The following is a 19,779-nucleotide window of genomic DNA, read 5'->3' on the forward strand; positions in this document are numbered from 1 at the left end:
TCCCCCACACTGCAGGAAATGTCTGTAGAACAGATTTGAGTGGGAGGTTCCAGCAGGGCCTGGGAGAAGCCCCTGGGGTTTAGGCGCTTGGTGGTGAGCAGAGTGGACCCCCAGCCCCTCCCACGGGTGGGTCAGCCTCCCCCCTCCCCCCAGTTCCCACAGACCCCCAGGGCCCCAGAGCCAGCTTCCAGATGCTCGGCTCAGGCTCAGCTTTACCTCCTAGCTTTTCCATCTGCACAGCCGGGCCAGATCCCCGCAGCCAGCGTCGCGGGCAGCCAGGCCAGTCGTCCCCGGCGTCTTCCTATTTTAGACATCTAGCTGCCTCGGTCCCTTCTAATGTTTCCAGCCAGGCTGCGGGGGGAGGAAAAAGAGGTTACTGCTACTTTAAATGTACTGTATGAAGGCGAGGGCTGGAAAGGGGCCTGCTTGCAGGAATACCCAGTCATCTAGTTGGAAAAGCCGCCAGATGGAATACAAAAGGAGAAACCCAGCCGCTCATGGAGACAGCCTCGGTTCATAAATCAGGTGGGGCCAGGGGCTGGGGGCCCATACGCCATGGAGCCCGACTCCCTCCTGGACCAAGACGACTCCTTCGGTAAGACAGGCGCCGGCAAAGTGGCAAGAGTTGGGGATTCAGTTGCTGCTCAGGCAGACTTTTCTGTTTGCTGCAGGAATCCGAGTTGAAGGGGGGAGGAAGCTGGGCACTGCCTGGTCTTGGGACCTGTGGGTCGGGGGCGCCCGGGATTACCGGGCACAGAACCAAAGGGTCCCCGGAGTGGGGGTCTTGGGCAACCCCTTGAACTTGGACCTTGGCAGGGTGGAGGGGAGGGAGAAGGAGTTTTGGCTTCTGTTTTGCTCTTGGCCGAGAAGGAAAGGAAGGAAGTTTGCAGCCCCCCTGCCTGTCTGCCTCATTCGCTGTCCCCAGGCCCTGCCGGTGCTGTGGGGAATTTAATTAGTGAGATCCTGCAGATAAATATAGATGGACCAGGCAACAGAACGCAGCCTGTAATTAAAGCCAGGCTGAAAGCCCTCCCTGATTTGCAGGGCCCCAGGGGGCTGCCACCGGGGAGCTTCCCCCCTGCCGCAGTCTCCTTGCTAACCCTGGGCAGCTTGTTGGGGGAAAGTTGCTTGGGACAGACCCCCGTTAGACTTTTAAGTCTCCAAGTGGCTCCACCATGGCTGGACTTGGGGGCTCCAGGGGTGCAGAGAACTAAGACCGATTGCTCAGCCTGGCCAGGCTGTGCACCTTTGGCTAGGATGCCCCGGCCCTCTGGCTGCCTCCACCGTGTGTGAGGGAGAGGAGGAGGAGGGCAGAAGGGTGGATGAGGGACTGAGGGGCAACTGGGGGACAGCAGGTTTGAGGGCTCGGTAGGGAGAGGGCCCTGTTGGCCTCAGAGAGGAGGGCTAGCTGAGGTCGGGGCCTTGCCGGGTCCCCAAAATTGTGGGCCAAGAAAACCATTCTTCTCCCTCTGGACCCCTGCACTCCCACCCCCAGCCAGGCCTGGCTGCCAGGCACAGACTCAAGGCCAAACTCCCTCCCTCCTGCCGGCCTCGGCTCTTTCCAGGGAGAGGGGCCCTTTGCCACAGTTTGGAGCTGAACCCCTCAGGGGAGTTTGGCACAGCCCTGCCTGCAGGCCTGGCATCTTTGGGCAGGTGGGTGGCCAGTGGACACACATTGAGTGACCCCCCCCCATCACGTGCCAGGCTCTGTAGCAGGGTCAGGGGTGCAGGAATAAAGAACTCAAACCCAAGAAACAGTTTGTGTTTGGTGAATGGAGGGAGGCAAGAATGAGAGGGAGGGGGAGAGGGAGACGGAGGCCCTGGCTGTGGAAGAGCTCCCAGCCTCCAATGGGGGACAGACAAATGGTACAGAGGAGGCTGCATTTGGAGTGAAGAGTCCTCAGGGGAGGTGGGGCAGACAGTCTGGGCTTGTGTGACAGACCTGCCTGTCTCTAGATGTGTCCACCTGGAGCTTGGCCCAGGGACACTTGGATGCTACCCATGGAGGGCCCAGACCCTTGCCTGGGGACCAGCCCATAGCCAGGCAAGGCTCCATATCCCTCGGGGCTCCATCTCCCCACCTGGAACCCGGTGGCATCTTGTGAGCCCACAGCCCCAACCTGCTGTCCTCTGGGTTTGCAAGTGACAGCCTAGGGGCTGGGTGAGCCTGGGGTCCTGGAAATGGAGGCTGATGGTGCTCTCACTGAAGGGCCACCCACAGCCAGCTCCCTCTCTTCACCTGTGGCTGGTCTTGACCTGAAGCTGGTCAGGAAGGGAGATGCCTGGGATCTGAGATGAAGAGGCAAAGGGACAAGAAAGGAGCAGGCAGGACTGGAGGGGAGCCCAGGCTGCCCTTGGCAGTGGTCCCAGGTCCAGCCAAGAGATGTCTAGCCTCAGCCTTGGAGTGCCAAAGCTGAAGGGGTCATTCTGCCAGGGCAGTAAGGGCAAACTGTGGCCTCAGAGTCACTTCCTTTCTGAGCACAGGTCCTACCTTTATTTATCTAACAAATACTATTTTCACATCCCAGACTAAGTTTGGGGGTTGGAGAGACAAGTCAGACCTTGTCTCTGCCTTTGTGACATTCCCAGGCTGGTCTGGGAGTGAGGTAAGCCCTCTGATGGGGAAGGCCAAGGCCCTGTGGAACCTCTAATGCCAGGTATGGAACCCAGGAAGGCTTCCTGGAGGAGGCGACTACTCCACTGAAGAAGCAGATTGCTCTCTCTTATGTGAAATGATTTCTTCACTTGGCTTCCAGGATAGGCTGCTCTTCTGATTTTTTCCCATCTATTTCTCATTCTCTTTTTTCTGGTTCTTTCTCTTGGACCCTTCCCTCTCCCTGTTACCCACAAGGTCCCTTCACTAAGGTTGGCCTCTTGTGCCTCCCTCCATGATCCGACGCTTCTGCCCTCACCCTCTCACTCTGTAGGCTCCAGCCATACTCATCTGATCTTCCTCACACTCACCAAACTAGTTATCACCCCAGGGCCTTTGCACATGCTGTTCCCTTTGCCTGGAATGCTCTTCCTCTTGCTCTTCACTGAGCTAATTCCTTCTTCTCCTCCTCTCAGGCGCCACAGAAAGCCACTCCCTCAGAGGAGCCTACTTTAGATCATGCTCCCCCAGGCCATCAAATTAGATTCCCCCTCTCCTAGTCTCTCTTTTCCTTTTATAGGACCTGTTGCTGGTTGCGCCACTCGAGGTCATCTGTGCATGTGTTTAACCTCCGCACCCCGCACTGTTCTCTAAGCTCCCTGGCAGCTGTTATCCCCAGGGCGTAGCTCTCTGCCTGGCCTGTAGTAAGTGTCCAAGAAATCCTTGCGAATCGTGAAGTGAACAATTCGGTTGGTCCAGCCAAGGATGTGAGGAAAGGCCCTTCCAGGAGGGGAGAAAAAGCGCGTGCAAAAGCACAGCAGCAGGAAAAACTGCGGAGGGTTTTCTGACGCTGCCAGGGAGGGTGATGCTTCTGGTCAGGGGTTGGTGAGCTGAGCTCCTTAGGGGGCTCCAAAGCCTCAGTGGGGACAGGGCTGGGAGAAGCACAGCTGTGGGGGGGGAGCTCTGGGCCCCTTCCCCACTTTAAGCAGAGCAAGACTCCCTTCCACCGGGTGCATAGCCTGAGCTGATTCCATTTACCAGATGCTCAGGGGCTGGAAGGAGTTTGGCCAGGTCCCCAGCCGCTGACACTTATGTTCTGGAGGCCTCAGCCACATTCAGGGCATCTTAGCAGACAGGGCTGAGCAGTGCCCCTTAGTGGCGGGGGGGGGGTCCCTACAAGCCAGGCTGGTGAGGGCTCAGACCACAGCTGGGGGAGGGGCAAACACAGGGACAGCCATCAGGGGCAGAAAGGCAAGGAGGAGGGAGTTTGGAGACTGTGCCCTAACCCTAGCAGAGCTCTTCCTGAAGGGGCCTCAGTTTTCCTCTGTATAGATTGGGGTGAAGGCCAGACAAGATCTGACTGTGCCCTTCAGAGCTGCATGGAAAGTCCAGCCCGGAGAAGCACCTCCTTCCTGTGTGCCTGCGATTGTGAGGAAGGGGACAAGAGGATCCCCCGTCCCTGACCTGACTCCCACTCAAGACTATGAGATCCTAGAAGGCAGGGGCTCTGTCTTATTTGCTGCCATATCTCCAGGTCCTGCCAGCCTCTGGCCCTGAGAAGAGACTCAATACACATTCACTGGATGAATGAATGAGTGAATGAGTGCATGGCGAGTGGCACCAGCCAGATCCTGCCCTTAACTTGCCCTGAGCCCTCGGGCAACCTTCTCCCCTCTGGGCTTCTATATCCTTAGCTGTCCGCTGAGGCCACTGCACTCCACACGCCCGAATGTTCCAGCTCTGGCCATCTAAGATTCTAAATCCGACTCAGCACTTGGCACCCTTTTCCCTCTCTGTGGCCTGAGCCTCATCCGGGCTCCCTCTGCCATCCAGCGGCCTGGACCACATCCCCACTCCTCGCTCAGACTCAGCTTCTTTGTCCAATAAATGGGCAGACTCAGCCCTGCCTTGCCTGCAGGGGTCGGCTGGGGTCTCAGAGGAGCGATGCGATGAAACCATGGGAGGCTGGACACCTGTTGGGGGGAGTTCATGATTCGTAGACGAGGGAGCTGGGCCAGGATAAAAGCTCTGGAAGGGGCTGGTTGCTTTGGAAATTCTGGGAGCGGCACAGGCAGCTCAGAACCTTCAGTTTCTTGATAAGCAGCAAGGGACATTGGCTCCAGCTGGGGGCCCTGTAGGGAGGCAGATGGAGGTGATTTTGTAAACTTCCAGGTGCTGCAGGTATAACAACTAGTGGTATTTATTGAGTCCCTTCTGCAGGCCAGGCCCTGGGCAAGGTCCTTCATGTTCATTGCCTACTTGAATCTTCACAACAAACCTGGTAGGCTGCTGTCATGGCTCCATTTTCCAGATGAGGAAACTGAGGCTCCAGGAAGGTAAGTGACATCGAGACCTTCCGGCGAGGTCAGTGATTTAACCCAGGTGGCTACTGAGCCCAGGGGCTTGGTTTGGTTGCACCTTCTGAGAGCCAGCCGTGTGCCAAAGCTGCCACCTAAAATTCTGTCTCCCTAGGAGCATTTGTTGGAACCGTTCAGAGGCCGAACTCGATGGGGCAGGAGGCACCGCTGAGCTTGTCAGCTCACCTGGGGACAGCGAGTGCAGAAGCTGCTGTAACAGGAGGGTCAGTCTAAAGAGAGGGCTATTTTGGGCTGGAAGTTGTCAGCGGGCCTGATGTCACCACGCCCTGGCCCTTCCCTCGTGAGAGGGGGAATTTGAAGATGTCATAAGCGGTTTGCCTCCGCTGGTTGCAAGTGGAAAATAACCATAAAACAGCAGCTATGTGGCCAGCCACGTGCTTTACATGCATCATCTGGCTTCCCCTTTCCCCCACCCGGTGAGGCGGCTGTTCTCATCCTCCTGTTTGAGATGAGGAAACAAGTTCAGAGAGGCTGAGTGACTTACCCAAAGTCACACAGTGAGTGAATGGCAGAGCCGAGAATCCTGTCGGTTTGCCTCACCCCAGAGCCCATGCTTTGAACCAGTGGCCCCCAGGCCCTTTGCTGTGTGTCCGTGTGGCTGGATCAGGGAGGATGGATGCTGTTCAAGCCTGCTGTACCTCTCAAGAACAAGAGCCTGTGACCTCGTCCTGGCTCTGCCACTTGGCTAACTCAACAGCAAACCTCAGTTTCTCTGCCTGTGAAACCGAGCTAATGACAGCAGCCTTGCCTACCTGGGAGGGGGAAGGGAGGCTAAATCCAGATTCTTTCCATGTTGCTCTAGGGCCCTGCCTGGACCAGCTGGCTGGGCCTCAGGGGACAGAAGGAACAGGAGAAGCCACACCCTCAACCCGAGGTCCTTTCACAGGTGAAGGAATTGGGCCAGAGAGGCAGAGCGGGGACCCCACTTACTGAGCTCTTACTATGTGCCCGGCCTTGTGTTAAGTGTTCCCCGTGGAGTCACTGGCTCCTCCCAGAGGCAGGAACAGCCCCACTGCTCAGATGAGACAATTGAGACTTAGAAGGGCCCAAGGCTTAGAAGGGCACCTAGTGGGGTGCCCATGATTCAAACCCAGGACTCCCAGACTTCTGCCCACCACTCTGGGCTTCCCCTGGGTATCCTGGCCGCCAGTCCACAATCCTTCCTGCTGACTGGCCTCGCCGGGCCCTCTGACCTTCCCCAGCTGGGCCAGTGGACCAGTGGTGGAGCCCCACTTCTTGCCCCATGGGACTCTGGGAAGAGGCGAAATCAGGAAAAAGAGTCAATAAAGAAGAACAATGAGGCCGGACAGGGAGGGGCTTAAGTCGCTGATGCTCCCAAGCCTGAGCAGCTGGCTGCACAAGGCCAGGGGGTGAGGCCTGGGGATGGGGGCAGGGCAGTCCCTGTGGCTGGAGCTGGGCCAGGCAGAGCCAGAGAGGGCTCCGGGGGAGGAGTAAGTGTCCCCTAAAGAGAGGGGCTTTTGGTGCGAGCAGGAGGGAGCAGCTGACACAGGAGTTCCTGGTGTTTAGGAAGCAAAGACACTTTGCTCCCATCCTTATGCCCAGGCCTGGGCTTGCATCCTGCTGCACCTCCCCACTGGGATCCGGAGCATGTGACTCTCTGAGCCCCGACTTCCTCATTAGGGGAGTGGGGACCACAGTAGTGGCCCCCTAGATCATTCCTTCTCATATTGGTCTGGAGGGTGGCTGCCTCACAGGACCGAGTAGCAAATCTTTGCTGAATGGCTTAATAGTGGGGCCAGGTTCCCGGCAGCTTTCCTACTACCTGATGTATTTCCTGGCACAAGTGAATCCCCATTTTATAGATGAAGAAACTGAGGCCCAAGAAGGTGAGGTCACTAGTCTGAGCCTCAGTCCTATGATGATGGGGCCTAAATTACACCCAGGCTCCTGGACTGCTGGTGTGCCTCCCCCCCAACCCCCACCTTATACCAAGAAGGCCAGTGGGCCCTTCTCATGGGGCCCAGCACCATCTCACTGGCTGGCCTCCCTGAGCTGATTGCTGGGTGCTTGAGTCCAGTCCTTTGTTCTCACTGGCCAGCCCATTCCTTCCTCTGGAAATTAGAGTTATGCCCCTCCCAGCTGGGGTTCCCCCCAAGAGACACCTCAGAAGGCTGGGCAGACTGGAGAAAATAGAAAATGACCCCAAGAGTGAGGAGGCCCAAGGGAGAGGGGACTTGGGGGTCTTCCTGTCCATCCCTCATTAGAGGAGGGGAAGATAGGCCCTGAGAGAGGAGTAAGCAGAACCATTCAAGGTCCATTCTGCATCCTGAGTGGTCCTGAGCTCTGCCCTGACTCTCCAACCTCCCAGCCTCCCTCTGAGGCCATGGCCCACCTTGGACGCCTAGGCAGCTGCCTCACTCCCACCTGGAGATCCCTGTCTCCACCCGTCCCCCAAATTCATCCTCTATGTGCAGCCAAAGGGCCACTCACAGGCATCTTAAGGTCCCCCAGGGTGCCCCCTTGCAGCAGGAGAGAGTCTGAACTCATTGCCACAGCATCAAGGTCATCCACCATCTGACCCCTGGCTGACACCTCCGTCCTTGGCTCCAGCACGCCCTTTGGTTCACTCCACTCCATTGTGATCCATTAATCTCTGCCTTGGATGTGCCCCCCTCCCTCCCTTCTCTCACCTCTGCACTTGCTATTCGCCCTGCCTGGACCACTTCCCCATCTCAGCTCCCCCCGCTGCTCCTCTCCCAACCTGGCCACTCCTGTTCATCCTGAGGTCTCAGCTTGGGTGTCACCTCCTCCAGGAAGCCTTCCCTGACTACCTCCTTTGAGCTCCCAGGCACCCTGGGTCTCCTGCTATCCTGCCACATGCCGGTGGATCCAGTGCATTGTCTTCCTTGCTGGTCTTCACCTTGGGGCTGAGAGCTGCTCTATGCACCAGACTGAACAGGTGGAGGCTGAGGGAGTGGGGTGAGGTGAGGTCAGGGTGACCTGGTTGCTGGTCTGCGTGGCAGGCAGGCCAGTGTCCACACTGAGAGAGGGATGTGGGTGGAAGAGCAGATTCTGGGCTGGAAGGGGATTGATATTCTGGACTTGCTGTGTCCGAAGGGCCAACAGGGCCATCCAGGGGTTTTCTGTTGAAGAGTCTGGGATGGTCCTTCCAGATGTGACCTCCAGAGAGGCCCCGATTGCAGAGTGGAGGATGGGAGTGTCTGAGGCCTTCCCCGCCAGTATCACTCCCTTTCCTAGGCTTTTTGAAACCTTCATGCACCTCCCCCGCCAAGGCCACCTCCCCCAGGAAGCCAGCCCTGATCAGCCAGGCTGAGGCTGCTCTGTTCTCTCCTTGACTGGACCCTCTCGATTGCTCCCACCTCTAGTCCTAGGACATCCCACGCGCTACACCTTGGAGGTCCTCATGGTGGGGCGACACCCCTCTATCTCTTGTAGGCTCTACGTTGCCACCAGCCAGGGTCCACACCCACAGAGCAAATGCCCTGGCCGGGGTCAGGTTCTGCAGTCTCTGCCAGTGGGACTCTGGCAAAAACCAAGCGCAGCCTAGAGAGGCTTCTGGTCAGACTGACACAGGCGGGCAGCGGGGAGAGGCAGGCTCAGGGAGGGGTGTACTTCTGTCCAATCTGGACGTGGCTGCCTGGATGGCTGGGTCCTCACAAGCCCAGCCCCAGGCTCTCCAGCCGGTGACCTACATCCCAGTGTGTCTCTGTGCCTGTGTGCGCACGCACACGAACGCGTGTTGAGGGCACGAGCACCTCCCCTGTAGGATGGAAGGCCTGCGGGGGTGGTTCTGTCTCGGCTGCCTGTGCCTGCAAAAGCCCGTGAGAGAGCTTGTGGGGATGTGAGGGTCCCACCCTCCTACCTGGGGTACCCCAGCATTAGCCTCAGAACAAGGGGAGGGGGGTTGTGCCAGAAAAGCCAGCTCTGGGGGCCATAGATCCTGAAATGGCTGGGGTGACTGTCCTCCGGCCCCGACCCCACCTCTGCCCAGGTCTCTCTCTCCCTTGACCCAAGTCTCAGAGAAATGGCCTTCCCCACCTCTCCTAATGGTTGAACATTAAGCATTGAGAACGAGGGCAGGTCGCAGCTTTTTTTTTTTTTTTTTTTTTTTTTTTTTTTTTTTTTTTTTGCTATTTCTTGGGCCGCTCCTACGGCATATGGAGGTTCCCAGGCTAGGGGTCGAATCGGAGCTGTAGCCACTGGCCTACGCCAGAGCCACAGCAACGCAGGATCCGACCACAGCTCACAGCAATGCCGGATCGTTAACCCACTGAGCAAGGGCAGGGACTGAACCCGCAACCTCATGGTTCCTAGTCGGATTTGTTAACCACTGCGCCACGACGGGAACTCCAGGTCGCAGCTTTGAGCCGTGGCAGTGGAGGGAGCAGACCTGGAACACAGAGTGAGGTTGAACCAGAAGGCAGCCAGACAGGTCTGGAGGGAAGGAGGGGGTGTGGGGGGTGGGGTCTGGCCTCCCGAAGCCCAGGTTGCCAAGTTCAGGGTCTGACTCAGGAGTGGGGCTGTTTATCCCTGCTTTCCCTCCTAGGACCTGGTATCTGTGCGCCCCCACCCCACCCCTGCCCCCTCCCAGGAAAGGCACAGTAGAGACCCTTCTCTCCTGTGAGACTGTCCTTGACCAGGTGGCTGTGCCAACTCCATGGCCTGGAAGCCAGGGTGCCCAGGAAGGTGCCCGCTCCGAGACCTTTTAATCTTTCCTGGGGTGGCTGTGCCCCATTTTCTGGGGCTCTTCTCCTAGCCTGGGCCTCTGACAGCTTGGAGATGGACAGTGCCACAGTATCTCTGTTTCCCTCTGGGTCTCTCTGCCTCCCTCCTGCTCGGCCCACCCCCCGCCCCGCCCCCTCCTGCCAAGCTTCCCCTCCTCATTCAGTTGTAGCCTCATTCAGCGGGCTCCTCGTCCTCCTCTTCTAACCAAGACCAACCACGACTCCCTCCCCCTCAGCCCCCTCCCCCCACCACGTCCTCACACCTTCAGTCCCCATCTCCCCCACCCCTGCCTGGTTCACACTCCACCCACCCCTCCCCCCAGTTCCCAGCCCCCACTGGGCCTCCTGTCTCACCCTCTGCCTGCAGTCCCCACCCCAGACCAGGGGACTCTCTAACAACACCCCTCATCCTCCTCTGCTCCCCACTCAGGCCTGGGGGTCGGGGGGCAGCCCCGTCTCATATGGGTGTCGGGCAGGAGGGATTGTCAGCCTGTTTCTGAGCCTCACTTTTTGCTGACGTCTGTGGAATGAATGACCCCACGCAAACTGGAAAGGGCTCCTCTGACCCATGCAACATGGGGATGGAGGGGGAGGGGTGGTATTAAAGATGTTGGAAGCTGCCCCCAGGAGCCAGCTCACCTGACAGCAGCAGAAGCTCAGCCCAGACAGAAGGGGGCTGGAAAGCTGAGATCAGCGCATGGAGGCGGAGGCCAAGAAGGCGGGGAGCCAAGAGGGCAGCAGCGCCCCTGAGCCACCGCAGCCCACCCAGGCCTGCCTCACCTCTGGTGTCCAAGGTCTTTCTCCAGGGTCCTCAGCAGCTCAGGGCAAAGCTCAGTTTCTAGGGAGAAGTAGGAGGGCCGCTCTCATTCTCCTCTTCTTGGCCCCAAGAGTAGAAGGTTCACCACCTGCGATTGGCCAGAGGTGGGGGGGATGGAGGGATGGGGACGAGACGAATCAGGCAGACAGGGAATGAGGGTAGGGGAGGGAGAAGGCACAGCTCACAGAACTCTCTCTAGAAGGCCTGTCCCCACCTCACAGAGGAGGAAACTGAGTCACAGAGACATGTGGCGATCTGCCCCTGGCCAAATGCTCAGAAGTGGTAGAGCAGGATTTGAACCCTGGTCCTGCTGGCTCCAAAGCCAGTATGCATCCCACGTGGCGTTCCTGTGATTCTGCGGTGGTTGCTCCAAGTGCCTAGTCCTGCGGGAGGGGCCTGGGGCCTCTGCTCACCTGAGGGCCAAAGCTGGCAGCGCAGATCAGGGAAGGGAGCAGTTGGTATCAGGGAGTCAGGGATGACTTCTGGGGGGTGGAGGGCACTCCAGCCAGGGAAACAGCCAGAGCAAGGGTGCAGAGTGGGAACGAGTGTCTGGGGCTTCCCAGCCTGAGGCTTGGGGGTGACTGACTTTGTAGCGGCTGAGGACACAGGGTGAGGGGGCTGTACCCTCAGGTGGGGTGTCTCAGCCTTGGCTCTGTTGCCACTTGGAGCTGGATAATTCCGTTGTGGGGACCCAGCTGTCACTGGAGGGTGTTTAGCAGCATCCCCAGCCTCTGCCCACTAGATGCCAGTATCTTAACTGCCCCCAACCCCCAGCCTAACCAAAAATGTTTCCAGATGCTGCAAAATGTTTCCTTTGGGATAAAATTGCACCCGACTAAGAATCACTTTCCCAGGGAATTCCCGTTGTGGCTCGGTGGTTACGAACCTGACTAATATCCATGAGGATGTGAGTTTGATCCCTGGCCTCACTCAGCGGGTTAAGGATCTAGTGTTTTCTTGAGCTGTGGTGTGGGTCGCAGACACGGCTCAGATCCTGTGTGGCCGAGGCTGCAGTGCAGTCCGGCAGCTGCAGCTTCCCTGGCCTGGAAACTTCCATGAGCCCCAGGTGCTGCCCTAAAAAGCAAAAAAAAAAAAAAAAAAAAAAAAAAAAAAAAGGTTTACCGTCCCAGAGTAAGCAGGAGCCAAGGAAGGGGATTTGAACCAAGGAGGGGAGGGACAAGGTCAAAGCTGTAGCCAGAAATCTGTCCTCCAGCCTCTGTCCCCAACCCCTCATCCTTCAGCTGACCTGGGGCTCCCTGAGTGCCAGGAAAACCTCCATCAGTGCGATGCAGGGCTGAGGGCTGAGCTGAGTGGTGGAACAAAAGAGCTTGTGTTTGGGGATGGAACCGCCCCCTCCCCCACCTCTGCGCGGAGGAGAGGCAGTGATCCAGGGCCGAAAGGGGCTGCTAGGCGGGGCCGGGGCTTATCAGAGTCAGGGTTTGGAGAGAAGGTGCTGGAAGGAGGTGCAGGGAAGCTAACCTGCCTGAGTTCCTGTTCACAAACAGGCCCTTTTCGGAGGCCCTGAAATCAAAGCCTCACAGGCAGTGGGGAATGGAGATTTGAACTCATCCTGACCCTTGATCCTGGGGGTGAAGAGGTCAAGGGCTGCCCTCCTGGCTGGGGGCCAGACCAGGGTGGGAACAGTTGGCAGCCCAAAGCCTCTCCGCCCTCCTCTCCACATGTTGTGACTCAGAGGGAATCAGGGCTGTGGGGAGTGTTGGGGGGGAGGGTGGGGGAGGGGAGGCAAAAGGGGAAGGGAAGCCCCATTTCATGGTCCCCCCACCCCTAACTGTGCGCAGCCAGATGAGTTTCTAAAGTGCATGTCTGGCCTCCCTCTCTGGCCTGCTTCAACTCTCCACTGACTCCCCATGACCCTCGAGATCAAGTCCAAAGCCCTTGGCCAGCCCTTCAGGGACCCTTATCTCACCCCACCTGCCACAGTTCCCAGCTCCACCTCTCCTCCGAGCCTAGAATGTCTCCTCCCACCTGCCATAGCCCCCAAACCGGACTAACTCCTATTCATGCGTCAGTGCCCCTTTGGTCACCACTGCCTCCAGGAAGCCTTCCCAGCCCCAGGAGCACCAGTCACTCCAGGATGCAGCTGTCTCTGTGAGTGTGAAGTCAGCTCATTCCGCCTGAAGCCTCAGGCCTAGAACAAGCCAGCTGGTGACTAGGGAGCATTTGTTGAAGGAAGGAGGGAGTGGGGGAGGGATACAAACTATGTTTTTAGAAAAGGAAAAGAGAAGAGAGAAAATAAATGGGCAGAGTTGGGGTGAGAGGGGGAGCCTGTCCTTCTAGCTGATGTGCCAGGACAGACTGACCCCACAGGCCTGCGGGGAGAAGCAGGGAGCATTTCTCTGTACTGAGACTCCCAGAAAGGCCCGCCTCCTGGGACGGGAGCCTGGGCACAGCCTGGCCTGGTGGATAGGTCCCTCTCAGATTTGGCCCTGATGCCACCAATAAGGCAGGAGACGTGTTCTGCAGGGGCAGGGGGGAGCTGTCAGGAGGGCATTTTGCTGCCCACCCAGCACCGGGCATCAGGAGATCCCAGATTCCTTGACTCCAAGAACCTCAAGGGCTAAGACACTCTGTTCAGGCCAGTGGTTTCCCCACTGTGTCAGAGGAGATGCCCCACTGCCCCCAACACAGCTCTGCCCAGAGCAGCCCGCTTTCACCTGGACGTAAACTTGCAGCTTGCCTGAAGTTTTTCATTTGAAATAAGGATTTGGAGTTCTCTTATGGTGCAGCGGGTTAAGGATCTGGCATTGTCACTGCAGCAGTTTGGGTCACTGCTGTGGCATGGGTTCGATCCTTAGCCTAGGAGCTTCCATATGTCTTGGGCATGGTGAAAGAAGGAAAGGGAGGGAGGGAGGGAAAGAAAGGGAGAGAAAGAGAGGAGGCTGGAAGGAAAGAAAAGAAAAAAGAAAGGCGGGTTCTGTGGCCCATCACTTTACAGAGAACCCACCTCCTTCTCAAACAGATAAGACGACGAAGGCGCAGAATCGAGTTGCAGAGCCATGTCGTCTTCCTGGCCCTTCTGCTGAACCACACAGCCCTCTGCTGAAAGTATAAACAGATGAGTGAATGAATAGGAATCTGGAAGTTAGCTTTGTTTGGTAACATGGAATGACAGTAAAACCAAAGGATACTCGGTTTCTGGAGCAAGGAGAGGGGGATGGGGAAGAGGAATGGCCCCAAAGTGGAAAGAGCTGAGCTGGGTGGCTGTCATTTAATTACATTCTCCCCGGCTTGCTTCTGGAGCTGCACAAAGACACTGCGTGATGTCCCGGCTTTAGCCAGACTCACAGTGTGTACAGAATCAGAATCTCAGGGTTTAAGCCCCAACTCCTCCTCTTACTCATTCTGTTGTCCTTGGCCAGCTCAACCCCCTCTTGGGACTCGGTTTCTTCCTCAATAAAATGGGACTAACAACACCTCTGTGCCAGAGCTGTTGTGAGGGGTAAATGAGAGCATAGAGTAAGGTTGAACAATTCCTGGCGGGCTCAGATTCTTCCTTCTTTCCTTCCTTCCTTTATTTATTTATTTATGTATTTATGGTCTTTTCGTCTTTTTAGGGCCGCACCTGCGGCATACGGAGGTTCCCAGGCTAGGGGTCCAATCGGAGCTGTAGACGCTGACCTACGCCAGAGCCACATCCATGCAGGATCCAGGCCGTGTCTGCAACCTACACCGCAGCCCATGGCAATGCTGGATCCTTAACCCACTGAGTGAGGCCAGGGATCGAACCTGCATCCTCATGGATGCCAGTCGGGTTCGCTAACACAACAGGAACGCCTCAGGTTCTTCCTTGTATGTGAACTAAAGGAAGTTCATGGCCTATGGTTCAAACCCCAGCTATCCCCCTTACCTGCTGGATGACCTGAGGCAAGTTTCTTCTCTGCCTCAGCTTTCCCATCCATAAAATGGAGATAATAGTGGCACCCACCTGCCTCACAGGGTGTGATGAGTTACTACACATAAAGCACCTAGAACAGGGCTGCCTAAGGGATTGTTATCAATATTTGTACTCAAATAACCGCAGAGACTAGGTCTTGCAGAGAAGAGACTCTGGAAGAGGAATAAAAGAATGAATGAGATAATGAATGAATGCAAGGAAACTTAGGCTTCTCCCAGGGGAGGTCTTGTGGCCCTAACTTAACCCCGTCCCTACTCATTAGTGACGTCTTCCAGCGGTTTCTCTTGGCTGGGAACCCCCTACTCAGCTCCCTATCCTTCAGCCTCTCCCTGCATTTTTCTGCAAGCACACAGAGGTAGGATTGCGTTTCGCCCCAGATGACTTTGGGTGATAAAGAAGTAACTTCAGGCTCCTTGAATTGAATCTTCTCTCCAGAATGTGTAACAAACCTGGAAATTGGAATTGCCCTGGAGCTGATTATTCTGGGAGGGCACCTCCCGGCATTAAAACTAAATTAGATCAAGGAGCCTCTGTTATTAGCAAAATAATTCCCTACGATTACAGACTGCAGCCATGAATCCTGATGGCAGATGAACTTCAGGTGACTTACTCGCGACAAATAACTGTGCAAAAATCACAGGCTCATCTAATCGCTTCTCTGTAGCGTTGCAGTCGGGCAATTATGCTAATAGTTATAAGAAATCACCTTCCGTGATCTGGGACTGGGAGGGCTTCAGAGAGAAACGTGTGGTGGATATTCCCTCCTCCGAGCCCAAGACACTGGGCGTCATGCTTGGTCCTTAAAGGCAGCCTTCCTGGGGAGCTGGTTTGGCTCCCTGTTGACTGAGAGAGAAACCCGTTATGCAGTCAGATGGCAGTGGTTTCATTATTCATCTCTTCAGATCATCTTCATATCAGAAATTGACTTTGTCTGAGTTCCACTGGTGGACATGATAATTCCAAGAAGCAAGTTAAATTGGGAAAGCTCAGGACCTTTGTGTCAGTTCATTTTGGCATTTGTGTCCACTGGGTGCCTGGCACTGATCTAGGCACTGGCGGGGGGAGTGGCAACATTCCAGAGTGTGTCTGGTGTTTTCTGAACACGTCTCTGGTCCCATCAGCCACCGAAGAGAGGCAGTATTGTCCCCATTTTAAAGACAAGGAAATGGAGAGTTCCCGTCGTGGCGCAGTGGTTAACGAATCTGACTAGGAACCACGAGGTTGAGAGTTCCATCCCTGGCCTTGCTCAGTGGGTTAAGGATCCGGCATTGCCATGAGCTGTGGTGTGGGTGGCAGACGCGGCTCGGATCCCGCATTGCTGTGGCTCTGGTGTAGGCCGGTGGCTGCAGCTCCGATTAGACCCCTAGCCTGGGAACCTCCATATGCCGAAGGAGCGGCCAAAGAAAAGGCAAAAAGACAAAAAAAGTAAATAAATAAAGACAAGGAAATGGAAACTTAGAGATGAAAATGACATGCCCAAGGTGCTACTGCTACTAATCAGAGGAGGAAACCACTTCTATCCACCCAGAGGGACCTGGGGGGCTTCCTGGAAGCATAGCCAGCGGGGAGGCGCTGCAGGCAGAGGAAAGAGCTGAGCAAAGACTCAGAGGCAGGAGATTAAAGGGAGCAGGGTTCAAGGATGAGAGATAGGGATGGGAGAGTGGCTAAAGTTTAGACAATAGAGGGTCTCAAATGCCCAACTGAGGGCTTGCGCAATGGGGAGCCTCTGCAGATGTTTAAGCAAGGGAAGGATAAGATGGACTCGGAGAAGTACCTGGGCCACAGCATGGGGGACCCTCTAGTGGGCTGCTGGCAGGGGATGAGGTCAATAACAGCTAATTTTTTTAGTATAAGTATGTCCCCGACATAGCACAGGACATGCTTAGACTTAACACTATTCATTGTTTATTTGAAATTCACATTTAAACGGCTATCTTGTATTTCACCTGGCAACCCTACTCTAGTCCCTCACATCATCTCCAGCTGGGCTCTGGGCACCAGCTATTTCCTCTTCCTGGTATGAGTTTCCCCACTGGGCAGGCAGCCTGGCAAACTCCTATCCATCCTTTGAGGCCCTACACTCTTTCCTACTGCCATGGCAACATTCATCACGTGCTAGTGTCATTACTTTCTCATGCAATGTTCTAATATCTATCTTTCAGCAGCCAACCTTACTTCTGGCTGCGTCGGAGAGAGAAAAAAAGTTAAGGCAATGACTCTGTATCCTGCTTCCCACCCTAAATTGCCTTCAACTTCTGCTTCTGTCTCAGGATGAGCTGGCCTCTCCACTGCTCCTGAAACCTTGTCTGTTCCCTTGAGTCGGGCTCACCTCTCTCGCTGGCCGATTCAAAGTCACACTTTCTCTTGTGTTGTTCCCACCAGACAGGCCATGCAGCAAGTGCTCCCAGGCACAGAGTGGGTCCCCAGGAAGCAGGCTCTGGGATGTATTAGGGTGCAGGAGGTCCTCTGGGGCCTGCTTGAGGGCTCAGCACTCATGGCAGGGAAGGGCAGGAGGCAGAATTTGGGCTGCCGTGCAGTCTGAGTGCAGGTCTCAGCACCACCTAGGTAGGGCCTGGGAGGGCTGTAGAGCAGGGGTGTCCCTCCAGAGTTGTCCTGAGTAGTGTCAAGGGGCTGGGACTTTATGTCCCTGGGTGATTGTCACAGATTGTAGGACACCCCGGGAAGGGGATGTCACCTCCAGTGTGGTGGCTCACTTTAGCAGCAGTGAGCCGACCCCCCACCCTGCTGCCCCGTCCCACGAGGGCTGACAACTGAGTGTCATCTTGCAGCAGCTCCCGCACCCCACCTGGGTAGGGGGGTTGCATCCTTTATTCTGGAAGGGGGATCTGGGTTAGCTACCATGGGCTCTTTGTCCCATGAAAATGGCCATGCGAGGGAGGAATCCCATCCAGCTTAAGACCTGCCATCTCAAGCCTTCTCGGGAAGGTCACCAAGGACCTTGTCACCAGGATAATATTACATTGTCTAATGTGATCTGGTCAAAGACTATCAGCTCATTCGTTCAGAAAATCTCATCCGAGCCCATAAAGCACACAGTATTGTTCTTTTCCAGTGACCACAAAACCTTGTCGACTTCATATATTTGTTTGCTTGCACAACATGTAACACCGGCCAACTCATCTTCCAGGGTCTGGACTATAAGCGATTTGCCATCCTGTACTTTGCCTCGATGGGAGTCCCAACAAGTGGACATATGTGGGTTTTGCATATGTGCGGAGGATGCATTTGGTAAAGCGTCTCAGACGCGTCTCCGGGGAAGGTGCCACAGGCTCTGTCGCCCCCACAGATGGAAGCTGGTGAGGAAAAGATGGATCCAGATTGGGCTCCCTGGGCTACGTGTGAAAACAGATGGGAGGGGGCCTGAGTGGATGTGGGGTGGTAAGGAGAAGGGTCTGTGCTTCTGAAATGCGGTGCAGCCCCTTACCCAAGGAGAGGAGGAAGGACCATGAGAAGCCCTGACTCCGAGCACACTTCTGACTCTTCTGTCTTCTGGCCAGCCTCCAGGTGCATCCTCTGGCATTTTTAAATCAGCTTCCCACCTTCATAGTAACCCAGTTGGGTTCCTTCCACCCTCCCTTGCAAACATCTTCCTCTTGGCCAATATTCACATAATTGCTACCTGTTCCAAAAATGGGGCCATGCATTTTGCCTCTATTTATCTCACCAAATCCTTGCAAGAACCTCTTGCAATAAGCCCCAGTCACACCTTGGTGTTAGAGACACAGAAACTGAGCTCAGAGGGATGTCATAGCATGCCTTAGGTCACATAGCTGGCAAGTAGCCTAGCCTAGTGTTTTTGTTTGTTTTGTTTTGTTTGTTTGTTTTGCTTTTTAGGGCCACATTTGTGGCATATGGAAGTTCCCAGGCTAGGGGTCAAATAATCTGCCAGCCTGTGCCACAGCCGCAGCAACTCAGGATCCAAGCGGCATCTGCAACCTACACCACAGCTCATGGCAATGCCAGATCCTTAACCCACTGAGCAAGGCCAGGGGTCGAACCTGCATCCTGTCAAATTGTCCCTTAGGGTGGTGGTACCCAATTTCCTCTCCCCAGCAGTGTATGAGAGTTGGGTTTGTTGAATCCTAGTTGGGTTTGTTAACTGTTGAGCCATGAAGGGAACTCCCCAGCCTAGATTTGAACCCAAGTCTCTCTGACCCCCTGGTCACATTATCTTCTAAGAACACTCAGTGAAGACCAAGCAGGCAATACGTGTATTGGGACTGCACCTCTTTTGTGGGTTCAGCATGACCCCTTTTTTTCTGAGTATTTGGGTCCAATCATCCCCTTTATTCATTCAACAAACCTTCCCCAAGCCAGGCCCTATGCAGATGGGGCTGCCATGGTGGCTCAGACAAGGTTAGTGACCCAGAGGAACTCACAGTCAGCTCAGGGAAGAGATAGACCCATTGTCAGGTGCCACAATCCACGATGTGATAAACAAGGACAGTGGGGTGGGCCGGTGCCATGGGAACCCTCTGCTTGAGAGTCATGAAGACCTAGCAGGACCTTCTCATGGGCTGAAATATCAGAGCTGGATTTGGACCCACAGAGATGGCGAGGAAGGGACAGGAAGAGTGAACGGTTTCTGAAGACATGTCAGAGGTGGGGGGTTTGGAAGACCTGGCTGCATGGTGGGGCTTGGGTGGCAGAGTCTCAGCTGGCTGGCACGAGGATGTGAAGGGCCCCGTGGAAACTGGGGAGCAGGCTATTTGTGTTCTTAAGATTTACTGAGCACCTCACCATGAGTCAGGCTTCATGTCGAGCCCTTCACAGACATGACAACTGCATCCTTTAAATAAGGAAGCTGAAGTTTAGAGTTGGACTGGATTTTTATGTGGACTCTATCTTTTACACCACCGTGCTTGCTCTGCACCTTTAAAAATGTTCTGAAAAGTCAAAGACACACCCAGGTACTTCTCCCCCAAGTCAAGAAATAAAACCTTACAGAGTTCCCAGGGTGGCACAGTAGTAACCAACACGATCAGTATCCATGAGGACCGGGGTTCGATCCCTGGGCTCGTTCAGTGGGTTAAGGATCTGGTGTTGCTGCGAGCTGTGGTGTAGGTTGCAGACGAGACCTTCAGCGAAAGAAAGAAGGAAAGAAGGAAAGGAAAGAAGGAAGGAAGGAAGGAAGAAAAGAAGGAAGGAAGGAGAAAGAAAGGAAAGAAAGAAAGAAAGAAAGAAAGAAAGAAAGAAAGAAAGAAAGAAAGAAAGAAAGAAAGAAAGAAAAGAAAGAGAAAGAAAGAAAGAAAAGAGAAAGAAAGACCTTACTAATCTAGGTGAAGCCCTTTCCCGCCTTCTTTCACATGTCCCTCTCCCCCTCAAGAGGTAAACACTTCCCGAATGGT

General features: G+C 55.3%; 1 protein-coding gene across 8 annotated transcripts in view; it reads left to right on the plus strand.

The window, feature by feature from the left end:
- The first annotated feature begins 247 nt into the window (after positions 1-247).
- The window catches only part of DAB2IP (DAB2 interacting protein), a 199,580-nt gene continuing 180,048 nt past the window's right edge, over positions 248-19,779 (plus strand). For 5 of the 8 annotated variants that reach the window (XM_084994499.1, XM_084994515.1, XM_084994544.1 and 2 more), the window contains exon 1: positions 248-595. In XM_084994499.1, coding sequence (XP_084850625.1) covers positions 498-595 — 98 coding nt within the window. In that variant the 5' untranslated portion in view covers positions 248-497. Of the gene's footprint in view, positions 596-4,730; positions 4,930-19,779 lie in introns of those variants that run through there. The other 3 variants (XM_084994668.1, XM_084994717.1, XM_084994559.1) reach the window with 2 other exon arrangements.

This window comes from Sus scrofa, chromosome 1 (genome assembly GCF_054392235.1).
Source record: "Sus scrofa isolate SSC_HxYL_T2T_F1_AM1 chromosome 1, Sscrofa_HxYL_maternal_Yorkshire_Landrace_v2.0, whole genome shotgun sequence".
Lineage (NCBI taxonomy): Eukaryota > Metazoa > Chordata > Mammalia > Artiodactyla > Suidae > Sus > Sus scrofa.